At 50.0% G+C, this 27,121-nt stretch overlaps 1 protein-coding gene across 8 annotated transcripts in view; it reads right to left on the bottom strand.

Annotated features, from left to right (window-relative positions):
- Window positions 1–27,121, bottom strand: part of PPP2R5C (protein phosphatase 2 regulatory subunit B'gamma) — a 122,652-nt gene that overhangs the window by 15,170 nt on the left and 80,361 nt on the right. For all 8 annotated transcript variants that reach the window (XM_040641396.1, XM_040641390.1, XM_040641392.1 and 5 more), the window contains 8 exons: window positions 17,148–17,258; window positions 16,010–16,102; window positions 15,793–15,923; window positions 10,612–10,671; window positions 8,741–8,849; window positions 7,308–7,361; window positions 2,040–2,210; window positions 865–992 (listed from right to left, as the gene is read on the bottom strand). In XM_040641396.1, the coding sequence (XP_040497330.1) occupies window positions 865–992; window positions 2,040–2,210; window positions 7,308–7,361; window positions 8,741–8,849; window positions 10,612–10,671; window positions 15,793–15,923; window positions 16,010–16,102; window positions 17,148–17,258 (857 nt within the window). The remainder of the gene's footprint in view (window positions 1–864; window positions 993–2,039; window positions 2,211–7,307; window positions 7,362–8,740; window positions 8,850–10,611; window positions 10,672–15,792; window positions 15,924–16,009; window positions 16,103–17,147; window positions 17,259–27,121) is intronic.

Here is a 27,121-nt window from a genome sequence, read left to right as displayed (position 1 = left end):
TTTCATGATGACAACGTGGAAAGAAATGAAAGGAGGAGGGAGAGCAAAACGTCGGTCCCCGTGTTCACGTGAAGACCGTGAACACCAGTGGGTGTTCCACAGTGACGGGGGTCTGCGCCGACTGTCCCCTTGTAAGGTGTCAGAAGACCACAGCTTCGCGTCTTCATCCTTGTGAGGGGCAGCACGGAGGACACGGCTAGGTCCTGTGCTGTCACCTGCTCGTCCCTTGCCCTCCGGGCAGCGAGCACAGGAGGGAGGCTCCTGTTCTATCGGAGGGGCTCACAGGGCGCGTGCTCGAGGGTGCGGGGCCCTTGAGAACGGGCTGGCCACCATGCTCCCACAGGGACTGAGCTCCACGGGCTTTGCAGCGACCTTCAGCTCCTCTGGAAGGGAGCTAAGACGAGGCCCGGAAGATGCCGCTGCCGACGCGGCCAGGCACAGCGGGCGCCAAGCGACGTGCCTCCATGTTGGCTTGAAACGGGGGTGAGGAGGCAAACAAAAGGCCACAGGTACAACGCACACTTCTACCTACTTGTGAGCCCACAAAGAAATTAACGTCTCCTGTTTAAACTGATATTTCGGACTCGGATTTCAATCCTAATTGAAGTTTCGGCAAGATACAAGAAATTTTAAATGCCCCAACGGGGCAGCCAGCTCTTCCTCTCTTTTTTTAAAAATTTAAAAAAGATTTTTAAAAATCTATTTGACAGAGAGCGAGCACAAGCAGGGGGAGTGGGAGAGGGAGAAGCAGACTCCCCGCTGAGCTGGGAGCCCGACGCGGGGCTCCATCCCAGGACCCCGGGATCATGAGCGGAGCTGAGGGCAGACCCTTTGCTGACTGAGCCCCCGGCGCCCCTTTCTTACTTGTTCCAGTGGGTCTTGGAGTTGCGGTACAAGGAAGGAAACATGATGGGCAGGATCTTTGCTGCATTGTCGCTGATCAGGCTCATGATGTACTCGTTGTTCCAGTAATACAGCGCTCGCTCTGCCACCTGGAAGACGGGGGCACAAGGGGTTGTGACCGGGCCGACATTCGTTCAGCAGGACNCTCCCCACTGCATCAGCCAGTCATCCCCACAGATTCAACACACTCGGAACCGTCAGCCTGAAGAGCCCTTGACGAAAAGGCAGATGGTTTCTTGCCTATCAGGAATACCCGCGCTCACTTCTCCGCTCGTTCAAGAAAAATGTATGCTGGACCCTGGGCTCCGTGCAGAGGACACAGGCCAAATGCGCTCCTTCCACCTGCCTTCTGCCCACCCGCATCCATGGCGGGTCCAGGAGGTGCCGAGGTGTCAGAGTGGACAAGGTGAGGGAGAACTGCTGCCCTCCCAGAGCTTACGTTCTAGGGGGGGGACAAATGATGGGGGAATTAATTCCCCAGGAGTGAGAGGCCACGTGGCAGACAGCAGCACGGAAGGGGGGCAGGAGGAGGGCCGCAGGGGCAGGAGAGGGCTGACACATGGCCCTTCCTCGGCCGGGCCGCCTGGCTCGGGGTGAGCTCACGATACAGGCCAGCACGTCCAAGGAAGGCGGACGGGCTGAACAAAGGTCCTGGGAACGACCTCTGAATGAGGCCAGAACGCTGAATGAGGAGCCCAGGAGAGGAAGGCGGCATGTGACTGAGGCCCCCCTCAAGCAGGATTTGGGGGGGACAGAAGTCGGAATGTGCCCTTGTCAGAAACAGGTGCTTGAGGACGGGGAGTTTCAGGGCTGAAGTTTGTCTGCAAGTGTCTGTCACTGAGTTCCGGAAAGCGAGGTTTTACGCATTTGGGGCACATGAACAAAGAGACAAAGCCGGTTCTACAGAGGAGCCATTTCTGATTATTCTTAGTGAGAAACAGGTGCTCAGTGATGCGGCCGAGATGCCCAAGTGTGTTTTATAGAATTCAAGTTTCAGCGTCTTATTTTGAAGTGCGACTAAAACTGGCCATTTCCCTTCAAACTACACGACAAACACAGTACTACAGCAATGCCCTCAAGCCAGGCATCTCCGACGTGGACCCTGAGCGAGGCCGTTCTCTCCCAGCCCTCCGTACCTGGAAGTGTGGGCTGGACACACACTTGGCCAGCTGCCGGAAGAGCGGCTCCATGATCTTCACAAATTCCGATGGTTCGATCACGTCTAAGATCTCTTCTAATTCATTTAAGAACATGACTTCTTTCGGACTGTGAGTCTTTGGCCAGTATTTGAGAAGCGCCATCACCACCTGCCAGAGAATCAGCGATAGCGTGACGACCGGCGTCCGTGGCTCATGGACGTGTCCCCCGAGCAAAGCAACAGAATCAGGTGGCGCGTCCTTCCTTGTAGAAGGAACAGCCACACAGTAAATCGGTACGTGGGCTTTTTAGAATCAGAGAAACAGATCTAATTTTATACACTTAAGAATCACCACTTTAATGTATGGGACCCACGCCCTCTGATTAACCTCCACTGCAGTCAGTCATTCAGAAAAAAAAAAAGATAAAAAATAAGCACTTAGGAGGGTTTAGAGAGAAAAAAGACAATGGAGAACCACGCGGCATATGAACGCACATCTTCGTTTCCGCACAGAAGCGGCCAGCTCTAGGACTGCTGGCCACACATGTGCACAACCCATTTCTATCTCATACTGACTGTTCATGTAAATTTCTGCACAAACATGCATATTGTGTGTGTACACATGGTGTTTCTGACTGTGCTGAATTGTGCTAAAATACATCAGAAGAGGGAGACATGAAATAAGCTGATGTTGTTAGCTCACGCCACACAGGGCTGTGGAGGGACTGGGGGTCGGGCCCCACTGCCCTCTGTGTGCGTGACCTATGACCCCGGACTGGTCACCACCTCTGGGGGCTGCGAGGACCTTGCATCTGAGGAGCGCTGGCCCGTGGGGAGCACGGCAGTGCGGGCTCAGCCAGGACCCCGCCAGAGAGCATCTGTGTGGCCCGCCCCCACGAGGCATGTGCAGCCGGGCCGGCGGCGGCTTCCTCGTTCGCAGGGGCTGGACGTTACCTTCCTTGCCCAAGTCAGACAGGTAGAAAGAGTTTCTGTGGGGCAACCTTTCTTTATTTCACCCCTACAGCTTCCAAATTTCCTACCACAACCATACCAGTAAAGATCGTCCAGCCAGAGTATCAGATTCGACTCGGTGAGGACAAATAACATTTCTAGAGCTTAGCTATCTTCATCCTAAAAGAGTACAAGGGCCCAAAACATCTGCATGCAAGCCCATGTGCACGCTTGCACACGCAGGACTGCAGCCCATCACGGCCATTCTGGGAACCACTGTCCCAGCCCCTAGCTACGTCAGGACCGCCACGAACATCATGGCAAGTGCCAGCTCTCTGGGGCTGGCGGGTGGTCTCCACTGGCCCGTCCTCCGTAGCTCTGCAGACAGCACCCGACTTCTCGGCAGGGCAGCAGGGACATCCTGACTGTGGCTAAAACCACGGTGGGCCTTTGAACAACAACCATTTTGAACAACTCTGCTTAACGCTTTTGGCCTTTGGGCTCCGGGACCATCTTTCATGATGTGACACGACACTTTATAAAACTCCAACATTTATAAAAAAAGACAGTGCTCCTAGTTTTGGAGTCTGATGTAAAAATTTACAACACAATTATCTCTAAAAGGATTTCCTTAAAAAATCTAGCATGTAATGATTTTTGTCCTACTTTTCGCTCAAAATCATTGAACAGACATTTAGCGAGCACCTACTGTTCCCCAGCGTGGGGACCACTGTCAAGAACACAGCAGATGCCAATCACTTCACAAACCCACTCTTCCTTGTCATTTGTCAAATGGCACTTTACTAGGAAAAATACGTTAATATGTGAGATACAAAACAACTGGTTTAGCCACTCAATGTCGCTGGAAAAGGTTTTATTTCTGGAATCGGGGCCCCATGCTGGACCTACTTTTCACACTGTTTGGCGCGACCGTTGGTCAATACCACGGTTTCTGAGTGCAGCATATATAAGTTGACCATCCTCATGTGGAGTTTTAATTTTTTTAATTTATTTTTATTTTTTATCAGTTTTTATCATTATGTTCAATTATCCAGCATATAATACACCATTAGTTTTTGATGTCGTGTTCAAAGATTCATTAGTTGCATATCACACCCAGTGCTCATTTTGCCAAAGAGGGGACTGCCCGGTAAAGGTGATCTGGGCAGAAGTGGGCATCTGCTGCTGGGCGCAGGTCACGCTCCGAGCTCTCCTTTGGAGACTCGATGGGATGCCGCTCTCGGGACAGGGCTGGGGAGGCGAGCCCAGGTGTGCGTGCTGGCGGCTCCGGCCCGGTGTCTGGGGAGCCCCTCCCCGTCACTCCAGGGAAAAAGAGGGCTCCCACTGGGCCCTGTAGGAAAAGTCAATTACCCTAAAGAAACAGGTGGGCGACAACAGAACATGATTTTACTCCCATCGGTAATCTGATGAGCCCTTCGTCTTCGTACGACAACGGCGTATGTGTTCAATGTGCCCGGAAAGTTTCTGAGCACTGTACACGGGTTACAGAGAAAAACGGTAATTGCAGACCTTAAATGGGAGTGACACAGGTCTTTTAAACAGATTGTACTTTAACTATTCGTGACCTCGGCCACACTGGCTTCAGGAGAGCCTTGGGTCTAGGACCCTGAGACCCCCGTGGGTGCCGTGTCCTTCCTAGTGCTGCTGAGTGGACGCACACCTTCATCCTACTGTCGACAAGCTTTCAACGCTGAAGTGAGACAGATCGGCCTGTGTACTTTCATAAGATGGGAATTTCAAAGAAAGGCGCTCACCCACGTGAGGGTCTGCACGTTGCTGACGTCTGCTTTCTGTGGTCAGAGAGCACTAGCGTGCTGTCTGTGCTGCGGGAGGTGAGGGAACGAAGCGAATCTGCGTGGCAATCTGGGGACTGGGTGTGCGGGGCCTGAAGCTCTTCTGTGCCCGTGCCAACTCAGAGCTTCCGACCTAAGACGGAAGGACCCAGCGGAAGCCAGCAGCCGCCTCTCTCCTTCCGTCAGACAACTGCAGCCAAGAGCTCCCGCGCCCGCAAACCAAGGTCAGCTTTCACGTTAGTCTCAGGTGAAGGCGAGAACAGAGGCGTGCTGGGGCGGGATTAGGACCTGGGCTGTGGTGGACCTGGCCGGGCACTGGGGCACTAGCCGGGGGCCTGGGTGAATGGCGGTGAATGGGGCACAAAGTTTGGTGGATTCTTTAGCCCCTGGACAGTGTGAGAAATACACACACAGAAAAATCATAAAAGAAAATTGCATGCTTTTTCTCTCCTTCCATGTTTTCCTTTCCCTTCTTATTTTTGAGGTGGAAAAGGCAGGGTGTGTGTCAGAATTTGTTCCCCTACTACGTAGGTAACTGTTCCCATGCACGAGTGGGGAGCCGCCCTTCAACAGAGGGAGGAGTTGGGGACGTGGCTCCACTGGGGAAGAGATTTGATCACGGAGGCCACCTCAGGGGTCCTTCCCTACGGAGACACGTCTTCAGTTTGGTCAAGGGGGATAAAAAGAACTCTACCCTGACCGGGAGTAAACACTCCGGGTTTGATACTGAAGTCTGGCGAGTTTGGTACCCTTCCTTGGGGGCTTCCAGAACCTCAGACAGAGCTGAGGCAGAGGCATGCAGGGACCCCGGGGATGCGGTTGAGGGCTTTTCCTGAATTGGTGGGTGACTCCGGGTGTCCACGCACGGAGCTCAGAAGCTCTGAAGAAAGCAGAGATCAGGAGCCAGTGCAGCTCAGAAACAGAGCACCAGGGATTTCTCACGTACTTCCACCGTCACACTCACGACCTCACGGGACCACCATGGAGGAGGCCACGGGGACAGAGAAGACACCGGAATGACGACATCTGCCTTTCCTACTCCAACGGTAACTTTGAAAAGAATACTTAAATGCTGCGACTGGCACTCAGACGTCCTACTTTGTTATTCAACAGTAAAAGACAACCCAGTTGATAAAACATGGGCAGTGGATCTAGAGACGTTTGTCCACACACAGGTGGCCAACAGGTGTATGGGAGATGCCCAACTTCTTCAGCCGTGAGGGAAATGCAAATCAAAAAGCCACCGAGAGACACCACCGCACATTCACTAGCTGGCAGGGTAAAGAAAGGGACAATGCCGAGCGTTGGCGACGACGCGGAGAGAGCGGAGCCCCGTGCAGCCGCTGTGGAGGACCGAGGGCAGTTCCTCACAAAGCTGAACACGGGGTCACCGGCTGAGCCAGCATTTCCACCTTGAGCTGCACACCCAAAGGGACCGAGAGCGGGGACTCGCACAGACGCCTGCACACCCACATTCACAGCGAGCCCAGCGTCCACCGACAGAGGAGCGGATGAACAAAACACAAGGGAGTCTCTCCAGCCACGGCCGGGGACGGAGTTCTGACACGGGCACGGTGTGTCGGAACCCTGACGACATCCTGCACGAATCCACCCACGTGAGGTGCCCGGACGAGGCCAACTCGCAGAGACAGAAAGCAGGTGAGGGGTCACCGGAGGAGGGGGGGCAGAGGGGAAGTGGGAGTCGGTGTTTGGGGGGTGCAGGGCTTTTGTCTGGGGTGGTAACAAAGTTCTGGGAACAGTGGTGACAGCTGCAGAGCACTGGGATGTAATTAATGCCACTCGCTTGTACATTGAAAATGGCAAGTTTTATGCTGTGTGTACTTTACCACAATTAAAAAAATTAACGTAATATACCAAAAAGCCACTGAATTGTACATTTTAAATGGGTGAATTGTATGGTATGTGAATCATATCTCAATAAAGCTATTTAAAAAGTGTATTCAAGTGCTTAAACCGGCCCCTGACATGCTCAACTTGGTTAACCTGGGCTATGACAGCCCTTCATTTTTAATCAAGATAATAGGCCAAGAAATCTGGAAATCTACACGCTCAACGGCAGCCACCTGGCGCTTGCATTGCAGTGATCATGGCATAGCTGCCCTCGAACCCGGAAGGAACGTCGCAGCTCAGAGAGCCTCTCCAGCTCAAGCACTTCGAGAACTCACTCCGACCTCTAGGACCGAAGCCAGCGGCGCGCAAGTCAGAGGCCTCGGCCACTCCAGCGCCTCACATTCAGAGGAGACGGCAATCTGAGCACATAAAATCATCACCGCAATAAAGGAACTTGTAATTAAAGTCACCACACTCTAAAAACACACAACACGTAAAGGAAATCGGCCTGTTTGTTAGTGTGACTTCAGGTGAAAAAGTGGTCCGAGCAGCTGCCTGGCCAGCCGACATTTGGGGACGCCCACACGCCCCCTCACAGGCGCGCCGGCGCCCGACCCCAGGCCCCAGCCCCGGCCCGAGAACGTACTTACGGGTTCAGTGAGGGTGCTGTCCTTTTCTAAAAACTGCACCACACAGTAAGCCAGCTGGAAAGTACAGCAGAGGACGTATCAGCGTTTCGCTTCAACCAGCAACACTGCCCCCCACCCGCTTGGTGTGGCCCCCCCGGTGAGCAGGGGCTCCCTTGTACGGGCCCGCTGCAGCTCTGGGGGACTCTCAGGGACATGGTACGGCAGAAAGCCAAAAAATAAAAAATTAAAAAAAAAATCAGGAAACAGTCTTTCGGACTAACATAGACAAGTCAGCCTCGGTTTGACCGGGATTTTCCTCACGCTCTTTTTGGAGACTGTAATTAACAAGTAATCTAACAGCCGGAAAAAAAAAATTAAAATCTGGTTCCACCTTAAACCACTGAACTATTAATCTCTTCTGTAGAACAATTAACAGGATAACAATCTGGCTGGAGGTAAAGCGACTATCACCAGTTAACAGCAGGAGGAGGAAAAAAAACCCAAAACAAACCTCGAAGTAAAATACTTTCCAGGAAGCCAACGTGCTTAGAATCATGTAAAGGATACACTTCCTGTGATTGAGCCCGTGCCGTCACTCCCGACGGGAGGGCCTGCAGGATGGGGTGTCCGCTGGCTGCCGGACCTGTCCCTGACATTCAGCACGTGTCTATGCAGGGCTCACTTGTGCAAGAGCAAAGGAGAGACCATGTCTCCTGGGTAAGTGCAGCCACCTAACCAGGGAGTAGTAACCACTTACTGACCAAGTGTTCAGGGTAACTGTCATTAGATTTCCCCAACCTGCAGAAAGCCCACAGCTTACTTAAAAAAACCAAAACAAAACAAAAAAAAGTAAAAAAAAAATGTTTTCATGGGCTATGTCATGGGCTGCAGACATAGAGGTTTTTTCTTGAAGGAGCCAGATTTAATTTAATTAATTAATTAATTTTTTATTTATTTGACAGACAGAGACAGCCAGCGAGAGAGGGACCTCAAGCAGGGGGAGTGGGAGAGGAAGAAGCAGGCTCCCAGTGGACAAGCCTGATGTGGGGCTCGATCCCAGAACGCCAGGATCACACCTTGAGCCGAAGGCGGACGCTTAACGACTGCGCACCCAGGCGCCCCGAAGGAGCCAGATTTTAAAGCCCACGACAGAAAACTTCCTCTGACAAGTTCCCTGGACACCTGTCATCGAGTGAGTCACCCCTTTCTCTGCGCTTAGAAGGAATTCTGAAATTCTCCATTCCTGAGATGCTCCTGATTTTCTTAAAAGGGAATCTCTGGACCCCGTATCCACTCAATCATCACCAGAACCGACACTGGCAATGCGACATAACAAAGAGCACACTCCCAGGTAAGAGGCTGGGATTGTGTGTCTCGGCCTCAGCAATGCTCACGCGGGGACCCTGTGCTTACCGAGTGTCCCGACCTACGCATCGCTGCTGGACCTCCCTTACCTGTGGATGGTAGACGCTCAGAGATTTCACTTTGTGCAAAGGTAGCAACACCTTCAGTAAGAAAATCTTGTGCTCTTCTTTTAGTGGTAAGGCAAATCCATTAATTATACTGTGAAAACAGAATTAATTCAAAGTTTGAATATTTACAATTTCCAGATCAAAAAAAATCTTGCCGTTTTCCTTTTTTCATTTTGGTTGTAAAAAACTGATAAGCAAAATGTATATTGCACAAAAGTGGATACTGGCAGAAATTAAAAACTGAATACTTTCTAAGAAGCATAACCATTTTTATCTTTGTTACGTATAATTCTAAAATTCTGGGTTTGCAGGGCATTACCCAGAACAGCACGAATCCCTGGGGGCAAAGCCTCCTTCTTTAGACAGGCCGCCGAGGCCGGGCAGCTCAGGTGGGACCCCCGCTCCGGGCCCGCCCACCCCTGGCACCTTCCCTTGGCCTTCACCCATTCTTAGGAATTCGTACTTCCCTGGAGAAATTTGGGTTTGGTATTCTAATGCTGGTGGGACAGAGTCCGAGTGTGCAGAATGGGAGTTGGCTGAGAATCAGCCAGGAAGCTGCTCCCTTCTACAAAGAAAGGGGGTCTTACTCCTGCCCCCAAACTGAAGCTTTGTCTCTAACGTCAAGTAGTTTACCCACTGGTTTCCAGTTGGGTGAGGGGGCTTCCTTAGTCACTGTCTGGTTTTATTATTAGGGAACCACAGACACGTTAGAGCTACGCAGCAGTTACAGTGATTTCCGGACTGTTCCGCACCATCCAGGGGTCTTGAGCACGTGTGCGCCACAGGCAGGAACTGTCTGAAGTGGGCATTAGGGAGGGATGACCTGCTCATTTGTGTCGGGGAGACCCTCCAGGTCCAACACCTCTTCCGGAAGGATACAATTACCAATCCCAGCAGTGGGGAGCACTGAGTCCTCCGTGTGCCGCTTCACGTGGCACGCCCTCCTCGCAACACGGAGGAGCTGAGTGGATGTCCCCCCACCTTACTAAGAAAACAGCGGCCAAGACTAGTTAAGGAAGGTCACACAACTAGTAAGGGCCCCTCGACTGCTCACCACACTCGACTGAGCGAGAGAAACTGGCCAACTGTGCTGAAACAGGTCAAAGCAGACCTCTCTGCGAGGACGAACGGTTTTTCAGATTATATCTAAAATGGCAAGACGGTTTCTCAGCACTACTGGAGCACAGATGGACCAGATGCCAGCAGCGTTCCCAGAGAGAGGCTTCTTGTGTTCCCAAAGCTTTGGGGATGGACAGAGCTTCCCTCCCTGCAGGGTCCCTCGGAACCTTTAGCTGCTAATGCAGCTGAATGCCAAGGAAGGTGCTGGGGGACAGCACTTCCAACCTTCTTCGGCTGGGGACCCCGAGGAACTCTGGGAAACAGTGCGTTGGAGGCCTGATATAAAATCTACAGGACATTGATATAAAAAAATGATAGCAAGCAAGAACTTCACTTGCCTTAAGATGGCAAAATTTTTGAAATGTTAATTACTTTTAAGGACACATATGAAAAATTTATAAAATCGAAGCAATCTGAAATACTGGCATTTACTCAATAGCCCAGTGTACAGTAAATGATCCCTTCTTCTAGGTGTCACGCATAAACCTTCTTAAGGTAACAGTCCTCGACGAGGTGCATGAAACGCGTCTGTGTGCGGCGCCAGGCACGCAGGAGGGTTTCTCATCGGTGGCGTGTGACTGACCCCAGACCTCACCAACCCCTTCCATCAAGAGGGATCTTAGTTCCTTTGGAAATGGTTTCAATTGCCTCACTCTGGGGAGGGCTGCTGGAGTCCGTGAACTGGATCATTCTGGAATCAATTCCACTTGCTGCCAGGAACCGAGACGACTCACCTCCCCAGGATTTCCAGTAATTCTGCTATGCCGTTGTGATGCTCTGTTTCATAAATAAACCTAGAAGAAGCAACGCGCTATTTAGAACTGACACTGAAGTAACGGCTGGAAGGACTAAAATCCTCTGAATAAGGAGACAATGTGTTGGGGCAGCGTGCAAAGACCCGGGGGGCAGAGCGCGGGGCCTGCTCAAATGTCCCCCAACATTCTGGACGTTTTCAAACACAGAGGAAGGCTGTACGGTCTACGCTGTGAGCGTCCGTACTCCAACCGCCCAGAGGTGACAACGAGCGATTTGCCACCTGCCTTATCACATGTGGTTCCCGCGACCCATCCCTCAGGCCTCACTTTTGCTCCACGCCAACCTAACCTGACGCCTTACTCAGTGCTAAAGCCTCCGACAGTTGGCCGGCTCTGTGCCAGGGCAGAAGTCCTTTCCTGCCCACTCGGGCCGTCTTGCCTGCTTCCTCACAGACGCCCTGCATGGCCCCCATGTAGATTCAAGCACCACCTCCCGGAACCCCAATACGAGCAGCCGATTTATGTCCTCCGAGAAGCCTCTTGTGCTGTGCCGACTGGTGGGCTCCCCGGGGCCCCTGCAGCATCCGGCCACACCCGAGGTCGGCCTGAGGACAGGGCGAGGACGTTTTGTCTCTGCGTCTCCAGTGCTGGGGCGGGGCCTGGCATTGGTACCACGCTCGGAACACCTGTGTTGACAGGCTGGGGGCGATGAGAGAGAACAGGGACACCAAGCAGGGCAACACCGCCCCACCCCCTGCGGATTTCCTCAGAAGCCAGGAGCCCACTCCTGCCCAAACCTCACTCGCCTGGAGTCCGCCTCAACCACGGCACGGGCACCTGCCTGATGCGAGTGGGGTCTGAAAAAGGTTTCTGCCCCTCTGTCAACAACGAACAGTTTAGAGACAGCTCTAAGCCAAAAGTAAGAGTTTGTAATGATTAAAAAAAATCGGCTCTGAAATTTCGTTGTCCTTGTTTGTAACAAATGGACACAGGACCTCAAGGTAAAGAACAGGTCAAATACCCACAGGACGTGAGATATTCCCCAAGGGTGGGCCTTAAGATCGCTACATCTAGGCAGGGCTACAGCGAAGGTCTGTGAAATGGAGCAGGGAGCGGGCCGTGGGCGGGAGGTGGGCAAGGCAGACACGCAGGGGACCCCCAGCATCTCACACACAGGTCGGCTGCAGCCACTGAGCAGAGAACCACAGTGCCACAGATATGAGTGTGGCCACAGATGAAGGGGAGGTAGGGAGTTACCCAGACGGCACGGAGTATCTGAGTGGTGAAAAATGGGCAGTACGGTCATACTGCCGGGGACACAGCCCTCGACTCCCCGCCACTCTCTGCCACCCCACCTGCCCGGAGACTGCGAGCCAGCACCCAGGAGTCCCATCCTCCATGGTGCGTCTGCACTCAGAATTTACAAAATTCAACCTGAGGGCTCCCTCGTGCATTGCTTGTTTTCTCAGTTTCAAGGCGCAAAAGTTAGAGCTTTGTATGAAGTCAGCATGCCACCTGAGTCACCACTCCCTCCTCGACGACCCGGAAAGCGGGGAAGGCAGGAGGGCTGCAGCAGGCGCCAGCAGATCTGGGGACTCGGCGGGGTCTAAACGCTCCGGCTGTCACATTTGAGCAAGGATGGCCTTCAGCTGTAAGCCATTTTGTTCTCCTAAATCAGCATCACTATATTCTTCTGGATAAATTCTTCATTTCTTTTTTTCATCAGGGCTAGTGTTTTGTTTTTTTGTTTTTTTTTTTTAATTTCAATTCAAGTTAGTAGCATTGGTTTCAGGGGCAGAATCCAGTGATTCATCAGTTGCACAGAACAGCCAGAGCTCATTACTTCACATGCCCTCCTTGATGCCCATCACCCAGTTACTCCATCCCTCCGCCCCACACCCCTCCTGCAACCCTCAGTTTGTTTCTTGTGATTGAGAGGCTCTTATGGTTTGTCTCCCTCTCTGATTTCATCTTATTTTATTTTCCCTTCCCCTCTGTTCACCTGTTCTGTTCCTTAAATTCCACATGAGTGAAATCATATGGTATTGGTCTTTCTCTGACTTATTTCGCTCAGCATAATACCCTCTAGTTCCATCCACGTCATTGCAAACAGTAAGATTTCATTCTTTTTGATGGCTGAGTAATATTCCATTGTATGTACCCACATCTTCTTTATCCATTCATCTGTCGATGGACATCTGGGCTCTTCTCATAGTTGGCTATTGTAGATAATGCTGCTATAAACATTGGGGTGCCTGTGCCCCTTTGAATTGGCATGATAAGTTCTTTGTTTCTAATTATTTTGTCCTGATCTGAAGTAGATACAGAAAGAGAAAATAGGTATAGTTCTCCTTCTTGCTTTTCCCGAGAGAGGCAAGAGAGGAAGGTGCGGGACGGGAAGAAAGCCATAAAGACGCATGTGGAGTAAGCTAGTGTTTCTCACTCCTCCAGCAAAAAAGGAATCAGGACGCTAAACACTGAGCCAGAACCTGCTTATTGGAGACAGTCTCCAAAACGGACACCACCAGGACCTCTCCTCCCTGCAGGACGTGCCTTGAGCCTCACATGAAGAGGTGGATCTGTCGTCCTGCCAGTTGCTTTTATCAGCACAGAAGGTAGAAGGGAGTGTGCTCCAGTTACGGGCCGAGCCTCACCGAGGACGGGTGGCTCCTGCTTCTTCCCTCCCGGAAGCCGGCTGAGGTCCTGCCCTGAGCCAGCCCCTGCAGACCGCGGCAAGTCCAGTTCCGGTCACAGATCTGCGAGAAGCAATCAACTGTTGTTGATTCCAGCCGCTCAGCTGTGGGGTGTGTGTGACGTGGACAGAACCGGAGCCCTGGGCCGCCCTGCCCGCCTTTGGGTTCCAGCGCACCGTGGCCAGGCCGTCAGCGGTGCAGACTTTGTGTCACTCACACCTCGAACACGCTCAGTAGAAGGAGAAGCTACATGAACAGGGACATCGCGTTAACATTTTCAATGAGATGAACCAAACAGGTTGCAGAGATCTTTTCTTACAAGACGGGGTCGTGCCACGAACGCTGATGAGCCGGGTACCTCTCTCACGGGCTTTCTCCTTACTTCCTTTCCGCAGGAGATCAGTGGTGTGGAAGGTGGAGACCAAACCAACTACAGAATCCACACAACATGCTTGCTTCTGATCGCGTCAATCAAGAACGACAGTTACAGAAAGATCGCTGCAACACAAAAGCGCCGTACTCCGGCACTGAGCCGGTGAGAACAAACCAGATCGTGTGCAAGAACTTGCAGGTAATGTGAATATTTTAGTTATTATCTTGAGTTCCTCATGATCTGTGATTCTTCTGCCTGAACAAAACCTACATTTTAACGAAAAAAAACCCCTCATTTTAGGTAGAGCTTTAATTTTAGGCCTAAAAGATCAGAATTTAAATTGTACCTGTTCTTTGCTGTTTAAATAATGTATAGAATGTTTTGACAGAGAAGTACCTCAGCCACGTGATGATCCTGTTTCGAAGGAAGCATGTGGCCAAGAAGGAACTAGGAACACGGCATCTAGGAAACATGACGTCCTTCTCTGATCACAGTCAGAGGGACGGGCTGCAGAAGCCCCAGAGGCTGTTGGTCTCTGTGGTGGGATCTCCATCTGTCTCTGCCCCCTTCTCCCCTGCTGGGTCATGGTGCATAAGAAGGGACCCGCCTGGCCTCTGTGGTCTCTTGGCGATGGCCTGCGTGTCACCCTCACTCCATCACTACGGCTGGATGGTGTGAAATCCACCTGCTTTCCTATCTCACAGGGGGACCTGCACACATGCTGTCACCACTAGGATCTGTCACTAGCTTGAGCCAGTCTGGAGTCGGGGGGCCTTCAAGGCAAGCTGACCCAGGAAGCCGAAATTCTTAGAATAAACTGCTCATAGTAAGTTTTGCAGGGACGGGTAAGACACATTAACTCTTTCATGCATCCACATTCATTCAGTGCCGCCACAGGCCAGGTGCGAAGCTGTCGCTGGACGGGTGTGATAAAGACGCTGGCACCATGCCTGCCCGCAGGGAGACCTGTCTGCCAAGCCAGGGGGGCTTTCTGGTGAGGGGATGCGTCTGGAAGCCTGGGAGGTTGTGGAGAAGGGCAGGTGGAAAGAATGTTCCAGGAGGCGCTAGTGTGGAAGGAGCCTGGAGGTGAGCAGAAACACGAACGAGGAGGGGCGCCTGGGTGGCACAGTCTTTAAGCGTCTGCCTTCGGCTCAGGGCGTGATCCCAGCGTTGTAGGATCGAGCCCCATATCAGGCTCCTCCGCTAAGAGCCTACTTCTTCCTCTCCCACTCCCCCTGCTTGTGTTCCCTCTCTCGCTGGCTGTCTCTCTCTGTCAAATAAATAAATAAAATCTTAAAAGAAAAAAAAAAAAAAAAAGAAACATGAACGAGGAAGGCCGGGCACGCCCAGGACTTAGGCTTATCCATCCAAGCGTGGCCAGTCAGTCACCCATGTGACTCAGGCGGCAGCAGAACCCTGGGGATGGTGGCGGGTGGGTGCAGACCTGTTCAGAGTCAATGAGAGGCGGTGCCCAGGATGGGGAGGAAGGGAGTGGGGGGGCGGGGTTAAGGTGAATACTGCACTTGGAATGTCACGGAACATTCTTTCATGAGCCATGGGGCTGCGCCCTCCTCCATGTAAACCCAGACAGGGCAACTTCTGCACCCAGCTCCCCAGACCGACCAGTCTCCATGGTCCCGCAGGCCTAGGGATGGCTGTGCCCGCCTGCACCCGCCGCTTCCGGCAGGCCCTCCTCTGCCTCTCCAGTATAGTTCCCCAGCTTGGTGAGGGCTGCTAAGGACGCCTGCTTTATTCCTCACTCCTGCCTGCTGAGACGCATTGGCGAGGATGAAGTAACTTGCAGGTGCAAGGAGTGAGAGTTGGCTTTGGACAGGTTCTGGGTGGACTCACACCCAGGATAAAATGCAAACAGAGGAAGACCATGTGGTGAGATGCTGGGGGTGGGTGAGGGAGGGGAGCGGGCAGACAGGGAGGGGTGGGGGAGGAAGAAGGGGGCCGCTGCGGCCCAGCACGCCACGGGCAGGCTGCTCCCACTCCCCAGTCACATGCCAAAGGGAACGATGGGGGTGGGGGGCACAGAGTGTGAACACAAACATCATCACGCAGGGATAGGTCACCCACATACCGACTTACCTATAAAATATATTATTTATCTGCTTTCTGATGTAAGCTCTTAAGCCTAAGAATTTTCCATAGATTCTGTGAAGGGTAGTTTTAAGAAAATCTCTCTCTCGAGGATCTTCACTGTCGAAGAGCTCTAAAAGCTTCAAGAAGAAAAAGACACTTAGTGAGTCAGTAGTCCCGCTCTGTAGATGACGGCTTTTGTAGCTTCAGCTAATGTGTACCTTACCTGCAATACAAACTTCTGATCAATATATTTCTTCGCTATATTAGGTTGGAAATCTGGAGACTCTAAAAATCTTAAGAAAAATTCATAAACAAGCTAGAAGGAAAAAAAACAACAGTGAGTCAAATCACATGGTATTTTATTAGATGGAGATTAAAGGTACACCAAGAGTTGAATCTCTGTCTGAAAATATTAAGCCTTAAAAGAAAAAGCCACGTATCTATAGAATTAATGCCAAATACCATGGCTTCATTTAGTTATAATTGATGACGGTGATTGTTTTATTTAGCTCAGAACCATAGACTATACCCTTAAGTCGCATTTAAACAAAACGCTACCCGTGGCGGGCATCACTGGCGCTGAGCTGGTGCTGCAGGGAAACCGTGGGGCAGAGCGGCTGCAGTGGGGTGGGACCTGCAGCCCCCCGCGAGCACGTGTCCTGGCAGAGCCGGGTGGACAGGAAGCGGGGACGGCTTGGTGAGAGGCTCACGGGCGCAGTCACCAGGGCTGGGACGCTCCTCCCCTTCATGAGGGGGCTGCATGCTGTCATGGTTACACAGCAATCCCACATGCCTCGGGGAATGTCCTGCCCCCGAGACAGCCCCCCTTTGTGATCTGTTCCCCATCTCACTCTCCATCTCCCCTCCTTCGGACGACCCAGGCCCTGATGCGGAGCGTGGCTTGCCCACACTGCTCACGCTGAACTCAGCGTCTTCTCAGGCATCCAGCCTGATCTACGATCAACTTTTTGCCTTACAAATGTGTCAGAAAAAGGTGTGAGTCAGCAGGTGAGCTTTGGGGTGCGTTAAATCTAAGTGCTGAGAACTGGGGGAGCTTCTATCTGCAAAAGGCCTCGACCTGATGGCTCTCAATGAAGAGGTCACTTCCATTACAAACATACCGACAACTCTGTATCTTTGTAGTTGTGTCAAGGGTCCAAACAGACAAAAAAACCACTCAATGTTCTCACTTCTGCATACAAAATAGCTTTCTTGTATGCACAGGTTTGCAAGGTCAGAGGTCCATCTGCAATGAGCTGGAGTGAAGCCCTAAGGGCCAGTACACTTGCTTTAGAGACAAACCCTGCGAACACACACACTTCACTTGCCCCTGTCTCTCGGGCGCTCTCAGCGTTCAGTACCTGTAGATGAGGCCAGGCTGCTTCTAACGTGGGCTCGTCTTCCTCGGGGTCAAATTCTGCTCCCGTAGGATTGGAGGAAGGTGGTAACGTTCGAAACATGTTAACTGCAAACTAAAATCCACATATTCTCAAGTTATAACCAGGACAGTCAAGGTATTTACAGAAAACATGAAAAAAAACATTTACAGAGAACATTAAAAAAATATTTACAGAAAACATCTTAATTCTAATGATAGCTGCTTCCAGTGGTTATCTGGCTCGTCCTTATTCTTAAGATTTCAGAAGCAGTGTGGATCCCTGATGAGACCTTGGGTCAAAACTGCAGTGGGAAACCTGGCCCGTGGACAGACGGCTGCTCGACTCTGAGCTGCCAGACTCATGGACAACCAGTACCAACCAGTGCTGGTGGCGGCGGGGAGCCCACGGTCTCCACCGTGCGCGGTAAGTGCCAAGCAAGGAGGCGGGGGCAGTGCTGGGAAGGAAAGGATGAGATGACGCAGGAAACGGCAAAGACTAAAGAACTGGCCTCCTGCCCTGGAGGTCCCTGCGATCGGCACCGACAGACCATCCAACGGCAGCCAGCTGTGTGCCCTGGGGCTGGACGGTCATGGTCTCTGTCTCGATACGAAGAAATGACTTAGGAAGAGATTTCCCTGGAGTGTCAACGACCCCCTCCTACAATTTGCTACCCATTTTTCTTTATATTGTTCTTCACTACGGACTCCCACCACGTTTGTTACTATCATCGCTCTGCTTATTTCCAACTTCATAAAAGTCCGTGTTTTACAGCTGTTTCTACAATAAAATCCAGAATTTTCTGGAATACTGGTACACTTTAATGCCCATATGGTGTAAAGCACAATGCTGATAAATTTGTGATATAAATGTTGTTTTTCCTTATCATCAATTTATAACTTGCTCTTCCTTTGTAGGAAGTTTAAATGTGATTAGTTACCTTCCAGAAGCTCTGAACCCACCACACGTGCGTTATAGGACTGGGCTCCGGTGACGGGCACTGACAGATGACCACAGCAAGGCCTCTGTCCCTCCACCCCCCACAGCACACAATCCAAACACTGCCACACAAGGTAAGACTCGGCTCCAAGAAAACGAGCGGGGGGGTATCTGTGGACAGCCCGGGGCAAACCTGAGGCCCAGCTGTCCCGTCTCGCAGAGACAGAGCTCAGACTCAAGGTCATCCATTGTGTTTCTTCTCGTCTTTACTGTTACTGACACTGAACTCCGAGCCCTAACATCGTGCTCTGTGAAGGAACACGCCCACACTTCAAGCCGTCAGCTATAAAGCCCTGAACCTCAAACATTTGTTGTCTGTGTCGCCCGAGAGGAGCGAATGCAAGGAATCATAGCAACGGGGCTGAGATAGTACAGGAACGGAAGGAACAAAAATATGGTTGGAAGTCCAGAAACAAGTAAAAAAAATCCTTTGGTTAAAAATAAAATACTCCTAAAACTAAGTAGAAAGTAAAAAAGGTTTGGAACCTGTGAACAGGGTTCTGGAGGAGGCCTCTCAAGTAACAGGTGACTAAGGGACAGAGGCTGTGACAGGTGCTGCCAGGTACACAGGGCACGTCCTGTCACCGGCCCCCAGGGGACGGGGTGGCGAGGGACTCTCCTAGCACCCTGATCCCCAAGCCCACAGAAGAGAACAATCGGACAGAGCTCCCACACCAAGGAAAGGCCGCACTTGGGCAGTACCTCCCCCCCTCCCCCTCAGAAGACCGGTCCTGTCACCCGAGCCTTCACCCCTTCCTTTCCAGGCTAGGAAAGTGCGGAGAGCGGGGTCAGATGGAGTCTGAGGCCCATACGGCCGTGTGGCATTCATGAGCTGGGTTTTCCATCCTCTCCCTCAAAGCAAAACGGCTGGGGGCTGCAAGACGGTCACCCAGAGACTGCAGGTGCCTTGGAGAGAGTGAGGCGGAGGAGAGCCGCAGGCCCAGCGTGGGAGGGCGGAGCCCACCTGGCGTCCCTACGTGGCGGAGGCGTCTGTGGACACACACTGGGCCTGCCTCTCTTGGAGACTCGTGCGAGCAGCCCGTGACATCTGAGTCCCATACAGGAAGGGGCAAGCATGCGGGCGGTGGCTGCCCTCCTGTGCTGCTTGGGTCCAGCAGGCCCCCCCGCGGGTCCCTCACTGGCCAGGCTGCCCGTGGGGACTGAAATGTGACACCAGGTGGGACAGCTGTCCCCAGAGAGACTAACCAGGAGCAGGAAAGCAAGAGTGGACAGATCGTGGCTCATCCGAGAGCACTCTGTTATCAGACGTTACTGTGAGCATCACTCGTGGAGGTATTTGTAGCTGCGGTCACATCGGCGATCAGCTGACTTTAAGCACAGGAGATGACCCCTGAGGACGTGGGTGGGCCTCAGCCACTCAGCTGAGAAGTCGAAGAGCAGAACTGTGGCTTTTCCTGAGGAAGAAAAAAATCCCCCTGTGGGGGTGGCCTCAGCTCCCGCCCGAGGGAGTTCCTGGAAATCCATCTCTCGGGCTCTGTTTCTCTCTTTAACTGTTTCCCTGGTAGAACTCTGCAGGCACACCTGCTCAGTTAATTCTTAGGAAACTGGTTAGAGTCTACCAGTGTTCACGTGAAGCTAATGACTCCAGTTCCAAGTTGAGGCCCAGTGCGGGGTGTTTGGTCACCTATGGCCCAAACCCAGACGCGGAGTCAGGAGTCTGCAGGGGTGGTAGACCACCTTGCTTTTACGGCAAAAGTCCTCTTTTCAGTATCTTTGAAGGACGACCACCCCAGATCCAGGAAGTTTTCCTATTGGCCAACTCTAATTGATACGAAGTTATTTCCTTCACAAGACAAAAAAAATCTGACACTAACTTCTACCCGCCTTTCCTAGCATATCGTGCTGCGTTAGTTCAATGCTTGGCTCCAGAGAAGGCCAAATGCATAAAACTAACATTTCGAAAAAAGAGCAGAAGGCAAACAGTTTGCCACCTCAAATTATTCTTGGGTTTCAATAATTCTGAGCACAAAAGCTTCGGGGTCAAGCCGGCTGAGCGCGGTGGTGCCGACATCCGTGTGTGAGGAGGGAGGGCCGAGCTGCCAGATGTGCAGAGTTCAGTAGGAGCAGGAAGGCTGGTCTTCGTCATCCTCAGCCACAGAAAGGAAGGGAATCTTGTTTGTCCTGTAGGTCGGATGTGGACCAGATGGGTTCATTTTAACCTCTCGGCTCACACTGAGTGAGAGTGCACCCAGAGGTGTGGACCCGGCCAGGATCAGGCCACACAGCAGAGGGCAGCAGGGCCCGGTGGGGATGGGCTCCCAGCCCTCTTCTACCCAGAAGCAGGAACTGTGCCCTGAAAAACCGGCCCACGCCTTGGTTTTCTCACATGTAGAAAGAGGGTGAATCTTCTCTCTGCACTGGGCCCATGTGAAGTGGGACGGGGCGCACACGTGCGGATCCTGTGCACGCGGGTGTGCACGGATGTGATGTGCACGGCGGCCGGGGGGGGCATGGACGGACTCTGTAATATTAGGAAGCACCTGCTTTCACAGCTTTCTCGACACTCCTACTTTCAGTACTTAAAATCAGCCCTGCAGATGCTCTTCTCCAGGGTGCTAAATTTACTGAATTAGATGCAAACCTCACTGGCTTGAGAAGCAGCCTTGTGGGAAATTCCTGCGATTCAGCAACATCACGAGGGCTTTCTGCATCTGCGATATTCTCGGCCAGCGGGTGAAGTAACACAGCGCCCGTGCCGTGACGTCACCGCAGTACGGCAGGACACGCAGAGGTCTACGGTACGAAGAGACGCTCCGAAGAAGAACACTGACACTCTAACTTCAGGCACAACGGGTCAAGGAAGGTGGATTATTCGGTTCTTCCTTCTCAACCAGAGAGGCTACTCCACCACTGTGTATATTGTTTTATTCACAAGAATGGGCTTTACAGAGGCGAGTCTGCCAAAGGCCAAATCTCAGTTCCTTCTCAGTTCCTCCCACAAACAGAAACACTAGGTTCTGAGAGTCATGAAATACATGTCGGGGCGGGGCGGAGGTGGGGAGGGAGCCCGTCGACATTATTATTTTTTTAAACAGAAAACTGCATTTGTTTGTAAATGTTACAGCATACTTGGAAAACCAACAGAGGCAACAGAACGACCATCGCAGCTGGGCTAGGATACAAAATCCAAAAACACAAATACAAAACTAACAGCAACACCCTCTCCGCTAACGAGAACGTGATTAGGGAACAGAATTAATGAGAGGCGCCTAGGAACTCAGTTCCAGAAGTGACCGAGAGCCTGGGAACTCGCTGCCCAGTCACAAGGCCCCAGTGGAGAGAGCATAGAAACCCTAATAAAGGGCAAGTTAGAATATCTGAGTGAACAGAAAAAACTTCAGGCCCCGGTGTGAGGTGACATCCTATTACAAAGGTCACTTCGCCACAAAGAAATCTGCACACTGAATGCAATCTTAAACATAATTCTAACTGGATTTTTGATGAACTCAGAGAACATACTATAAAATTTAGGGGAGTAATAAAAATCCTAGTGGTGGGGCGCCTGGGTGGCACAGCGGTTAGGCGTCTGCCTTCGGCTCAGGGCGTGATCCCGGCGTTCTGGGATCGAGTCCCACATCAGGCTCCTCCGCTGGGAGCCTGCTTCTTCCTCTCCCACTCCCCCTGCTTGTGTTCCCTCTCTCGCTGGCTGTCTCTCTCTCTGTCAAATAAATAAATAAAATCTTAAAAAAAAAAAAAATCCTAGTGGCAATCTTAAAAGAAAATCTGGGTCTTTCCTCATTTGTAACGTTAGTTCAAGCCTGCTTTCACAGTAGAGTCCAGGTGTCGTCCTGGGGAATGCACACACAGCAGGACAGCCAACTTAAACCCAGAACACCAATACTCACATTGAAAGTAAGTGGTTTGCACACCCTCATCAATCAACAATCAGAGACCGTCTGAGCAGAAAAGTAACACTCCATGTTGTCTGCAACAAGGCCCCTCTAAATGTAAGGATACAAATAGGTCAAAAGTAAGGAAAAAGACATACCAGGTTCACACTAGTCAAGAGAGAGTGGAAGTGTCTATATGAACCTCAGAAAAAGTAATTTTTGGAGCAAATAAGATTACCAGGGATAAGGAGGGTCACTCCATAATGATAAAGGAGTCAACTAATAAATACTAATATTTACACACTGAATAACATGATGTAAAACTTGACAGAACCACAAGAAAAAAGAGACAATAAACAATCAGAAAACAGAAAATGAACAGCCCTAATTACAACAGCACCAAAAGATGAAATAAATTTATGAGTCTGAAAAAATACACAGAGGATCCATATGCTGAAAGCCACAAAACAAATAATGCCAAAATGGAGACATACTATGTTCATGGACTAAAAGGTTCAACACTGTTAAGGTATCAGCTCTCCCCAAATCTACATAGTAATGCAAGTCCAATCAAACCCCTGAAGGATATTTTGCAGATAACAACAAACCGATTATAAAATTTATATGGAAAGGTATAGTAACTAGATAGTCAAACAACTTTGAGAAAGAAAAACAAGATCGAAGTACTCACACTACCTGACCTCAGAATTTACTATGAAGTGACAGCAATGAAGACCATATGGTATTGGCGAGCAGATCCCTAATCAATGCGACAGAACGGAGTTCAGAAATAGACTCACAGATATGGTCAAATAGCTTTTGACAAAGGTGCACAAGCACTTCAAAGAATGATTAGTCTTTTCAACAAATGGAATACTTGGATATCCATATGCCAAAAAATGAACCTCAGCCAAAATGAATCACAGACCTAAATGTGAAATGTAGAAACTATAAAACCATAAAACTTTTAGGAGAAAAATCTGTGTGAGCTCGGGTTAGGCAAAGACTTCTCAGATACGACACCAAAAACAGCATAGTCCACAAAAAGAAATCATGTTAGACTTCACCTGAACTAAAACTCTGTAAAAGACACTATCAAAATAAGAAGACAAGCCGTAGACTGAGAGAAAACACCTGCAAATCACATAACTGGCAAAGGTTTTTATCTAGAACACGTAAAGAAGTCTCAAGCTCAAAAATAAGAAAACAACAAACCCAATTAAAGCATGTGCAAATGATTTGAATGGACACGTCACCAAGGAAGACCTACAAGTGACAAGCAGAGGAAACAGTGCTCGCATCATTAGTCATTAGGGAAATGCAAATCAAAGTCACAATGAGGGGGCACCTAGCCGGCTCGGGCAGTGGAGCATGACACTACTGATCCCAGGGTTGTGGGTTCGAGCCCCACGCTGGGTATTAGTGAAAAATAAAATCTTTTTTTTTTGGAAAGACTATTTGAGAGAGAGAGAGAGAGAGAGAGAGAGAGAGAGAGAGAAGGGGGGAGGGGCAGAGGGAGAGTCTTAAGCAGACTCCACACTGAGCAGAGTCCAAAGCCAGGCTTGCTCTCAGGACCTGAGCCGAAAACCAAGAGCTGGACGCCCAACAGAATGCACCACCCAGGCGCCCCAAAAATAAGATCTTTAAAAGAAAAAAAGCCAAACGGAGATAAAAGGGCTGAGGACCCCAAATGCCAACAAGGGTACATCCTACCTGCTGGTGGGGGTGCACATATGGCACAGCGGCTTCGGAAAGCAGTTTAGAAAGTTAAACATGACGTGACCCAGGAGTCCTGCATGTTTCCCCGAGTTAAATGAAAACCTATGCCCAAACTTGCACATGAAAATTTATAGTAGTTTTGCTGCCCAAGATGGGAACCCACCCAAATACCTCTCCAGTGGGGAATGGGTAAACTGAGGTACGTCCATGTCGTGAGGCGCTACTGGGTGGTTAACAGGGACAGACCGCTGGGGTGATCTCAAACCCACCACGCAGAACGAATGAAGCTGGACTCAAAAGGCTACAAACCATGTGAGCCCATCTACGTGAGTCTCAGGAAAAGACAACATGGTAGAGCTGCGGACAGATCAGTGGGGGCTGGGGACAACAGGGGAGGAGGAGAAGCCTTGACTACAAGGGGGCAGCAAAAGGAGCTTTTTTGGAGGGTAATGAAACTGTTCTCTGTTTTGCTTGTGGTGGTGATTACATGATTATATGTACTTATCAAATCTCAGAGAACTGTTCACTAAAAAGAGTGAACTCTGCTCTATGTAAATTAAGAATTAATTTTAAAACATGCTATGAAAGGGTACTTCTTGGCCGTAAGTTCCCAGACCTTGGTTTACAACGCCCTCAGTGTCTCAGTAATTTCTTCACTGTGCCCCTAGATCAAAAGACAGACCCTTCCACTTCAGAGCGTTAAAACCCCCAGCTTTACTGGGGTGTAACTGACATACCATTACTGTGTTTAGAGTGTAGGGGTTTAAAGAGTACAATCTGATATGTGTATGATATGCATACATCTGAGAAACCATCACACAAGCAAGATAATGAACATATTCACCACCCCCCCCCAAAGTACTTAGAAGCCTTTTGAAAAAATAATACACACAAATCGTTTGGCTGGAAGTGGGGATGGTGTAGGCAGAATTGGGGAGGGGTGGAGGAAGGAGAAAAATTAACTTTTACTTCCTATGTTTTTGTATCTATTTCACTTATTGAAAACAAACATGCATTTCTTTTATAATTTAAAAACATTAAACAAAACAAAGGGAAGTTCTCCCAAAATAATTGGAACAAATCTCCAAGAAATGGCTTACTGATATTTAAAGTAGAAAAATCATTCTCTGGGTTTCAAAAAGCACCATATGTTTCATCTTCCTCTAGCTCTCTGCCGGTGTGCATCTCTAACCCATGTGTCTGTGACTTTGGCTAAACTCAAACAACGGAGCACAAAAGGGGAATGCATGAATTAAACCCTCACTTGAGAGACATCTGTACACTGAAGCTTTACTGGTTAATATACTATCTCCTTTATTCACAACATGCTTTCCTCTCCCATTTCCAAAATATCTTCACCCTTACAGCAAGCAGTGCTTTCCAGAACACACTGTAAATATCAGATGTAAAAATAGACAAAGGAGAGCGTCCAACGTCAACCCTGAAGCGAGCACCAGACAATTACCCTGCGGCTGTGGGCAGGACACCTCTCCCAAGGACCCAAGAAACACTGCTTTGCCCTAATAGAAAATGTTGCCTTGAACCCTAAGCATAAAAGAACAAACCCGTAAGGCACTCTCTGGTCATTTACAAGCAGTACACATGAAAATGATGGGACGGACCCGTCCTCCCTGGAAACCCAGCATGCACCCTGGTAAGAACAGCATTACCTTCACTGTACAACTAGGGCTTGGTGGTGGTGGTGGTGGTGGTGGTGTGTGAAGAAAACATATTGATTTTTTTTTTAAAAGATTTTATTTATTTATTTGACAGAGATAGAGACAGCCAGCGAGAGAGGGAACACAGCAGGGGGAGTGGGAGAGGAAGAAGCAGGCTCCCAGCGGAGGAGCCTGATATGGGACTCGATCCCGGTACGCCGGGATCATGCCCTGAGCCGAAGGCAGACGCTTTAACGACTGCGCTACCCAGGCGCTCCAGAAAGCATACTGATTGATTTTTGATGATGCCAATGTGGTACATGATCATTATCAAAAGTTGTAAAAATTACAAAAATATGGTAAAATGGAAAAATCCGCATAACCACAGCATCAAAAAGCGGCTGCATGTATACCCCTCTGGGATACATGGAGGCTCCTGGGTGAGTAAGGGCGACGGTGTCAGGGAAGACACTGTGTCTCATTCACGGTCGTCACCCAGAACCGCAGATGTAGGCCATTCTGGAGCGGTCCATTGACGTGAAGTGCCGGGAGCCTCCCAGCTCATCCTGCCTCCGATCTAACCAATTCCTTCTCTGATCTGCAGGTGGCATTACTACTAGGACTGGTGTTAATGTTTTCGTCTACACAGAAAGCTCCACACGGAATGAACACCTACTGAGCTTACGGAAAGCACCAGCCTAACTCAGAGGAAGGAATGGGAGAGCAAAACCGGTCTTTCTCTCCTGGGATTTATAGCCTAGGGGAGGTTAGTGTTGTCACTGGGGTTCAGTGGGCAGTGCAGGAAGGCTATTCAGAGGTTATTCTGAAACTTCTGGTATGCTGAAGAAGGACCTGGGAAACACGCGGGTACAGGGAGGCACCCAGGTGGTGCTGCGGCCTCGGAGCAGTGCCCTCCTGGAAGAGTGGTTCTCAAACTCTTTGGTCTTGGGACCCCTTTAAACTCCTAAAAATTACTGAGGACCCCAAAGAGCTTTTATGAGTCATTTCTGCTGATGTCGACTGTATTAGAAATTAAACCAGAAAAATTTTAAAAAACATGAAATCTATTAAAAAATAACAAGCCCAGTGTCTCAATATAAATACATATTTATGAAAAAATCATTTTTCGTAATAATTAATGTTAGTTATTTCATAAAATCTCACATCACATAGAATACAGGTGACTCTCCTGAACAATGCGTGGGTTAGAGGTGTCAAGCCACTGCACATAATTTCCGACTCCCCCAAAACTTAGCCACTAATTAAGCCTACTTCCTGATACCATAAACATTAACACATATTTTGTGTGCTACATGTAGTATACGCTGTGTTTTTACAATAAGGTAATCTAGAGAAAAGAAAATGCTAAGAAAATCTTAAGGAGAAGAAAATACATTTATAATACTGTATTTATATATTAAAAAAAAAAATCCACGTATAGCTAGACCTTCACGGTTCAAACCTAAGTCGTTCACAGGCCAACTGCATTTCCCAAAATGAAAAAAAAATTTAGGGAGAAGAGTGGCATTTTTTTTTTCCATTTCTGCTAATCTCTTTACTATCTGGCTTAATAGAAAACAGCTGGATTCTCATGTCTGCTTCTACATTCTGAATGTTGGTTTGGTTGAAATACAGGAAGAAAATGTCTCTTACAGTTAGTAGTTGGAAAAGGGGGGAGGAGTCAACAGCCTTTTCGGATAACCGCGGACTTCTGTGATACTATACCCAGACT

Source organism: Ursus maritimus, unplaced genomic scaffold (genome assembly GCF_017311325.1).
Source record: "Ursus maritimus isolate PB19 unplaced genomic scaffold, ASM1731132v1 scaffold_25, whole genome shotgun sequence".
NCBI classification, from domain to species: Eukaryota; Metazoa; Chordata; class Mammalia; order Carnivora; family Ursidae; genus Ursus; species Ursus maritimus.
The sequence above is the reverse complement of the archived record's forward strand: the minus strand, read 5'-3'. Positions and strand labels throughout refer to the sequence as shown.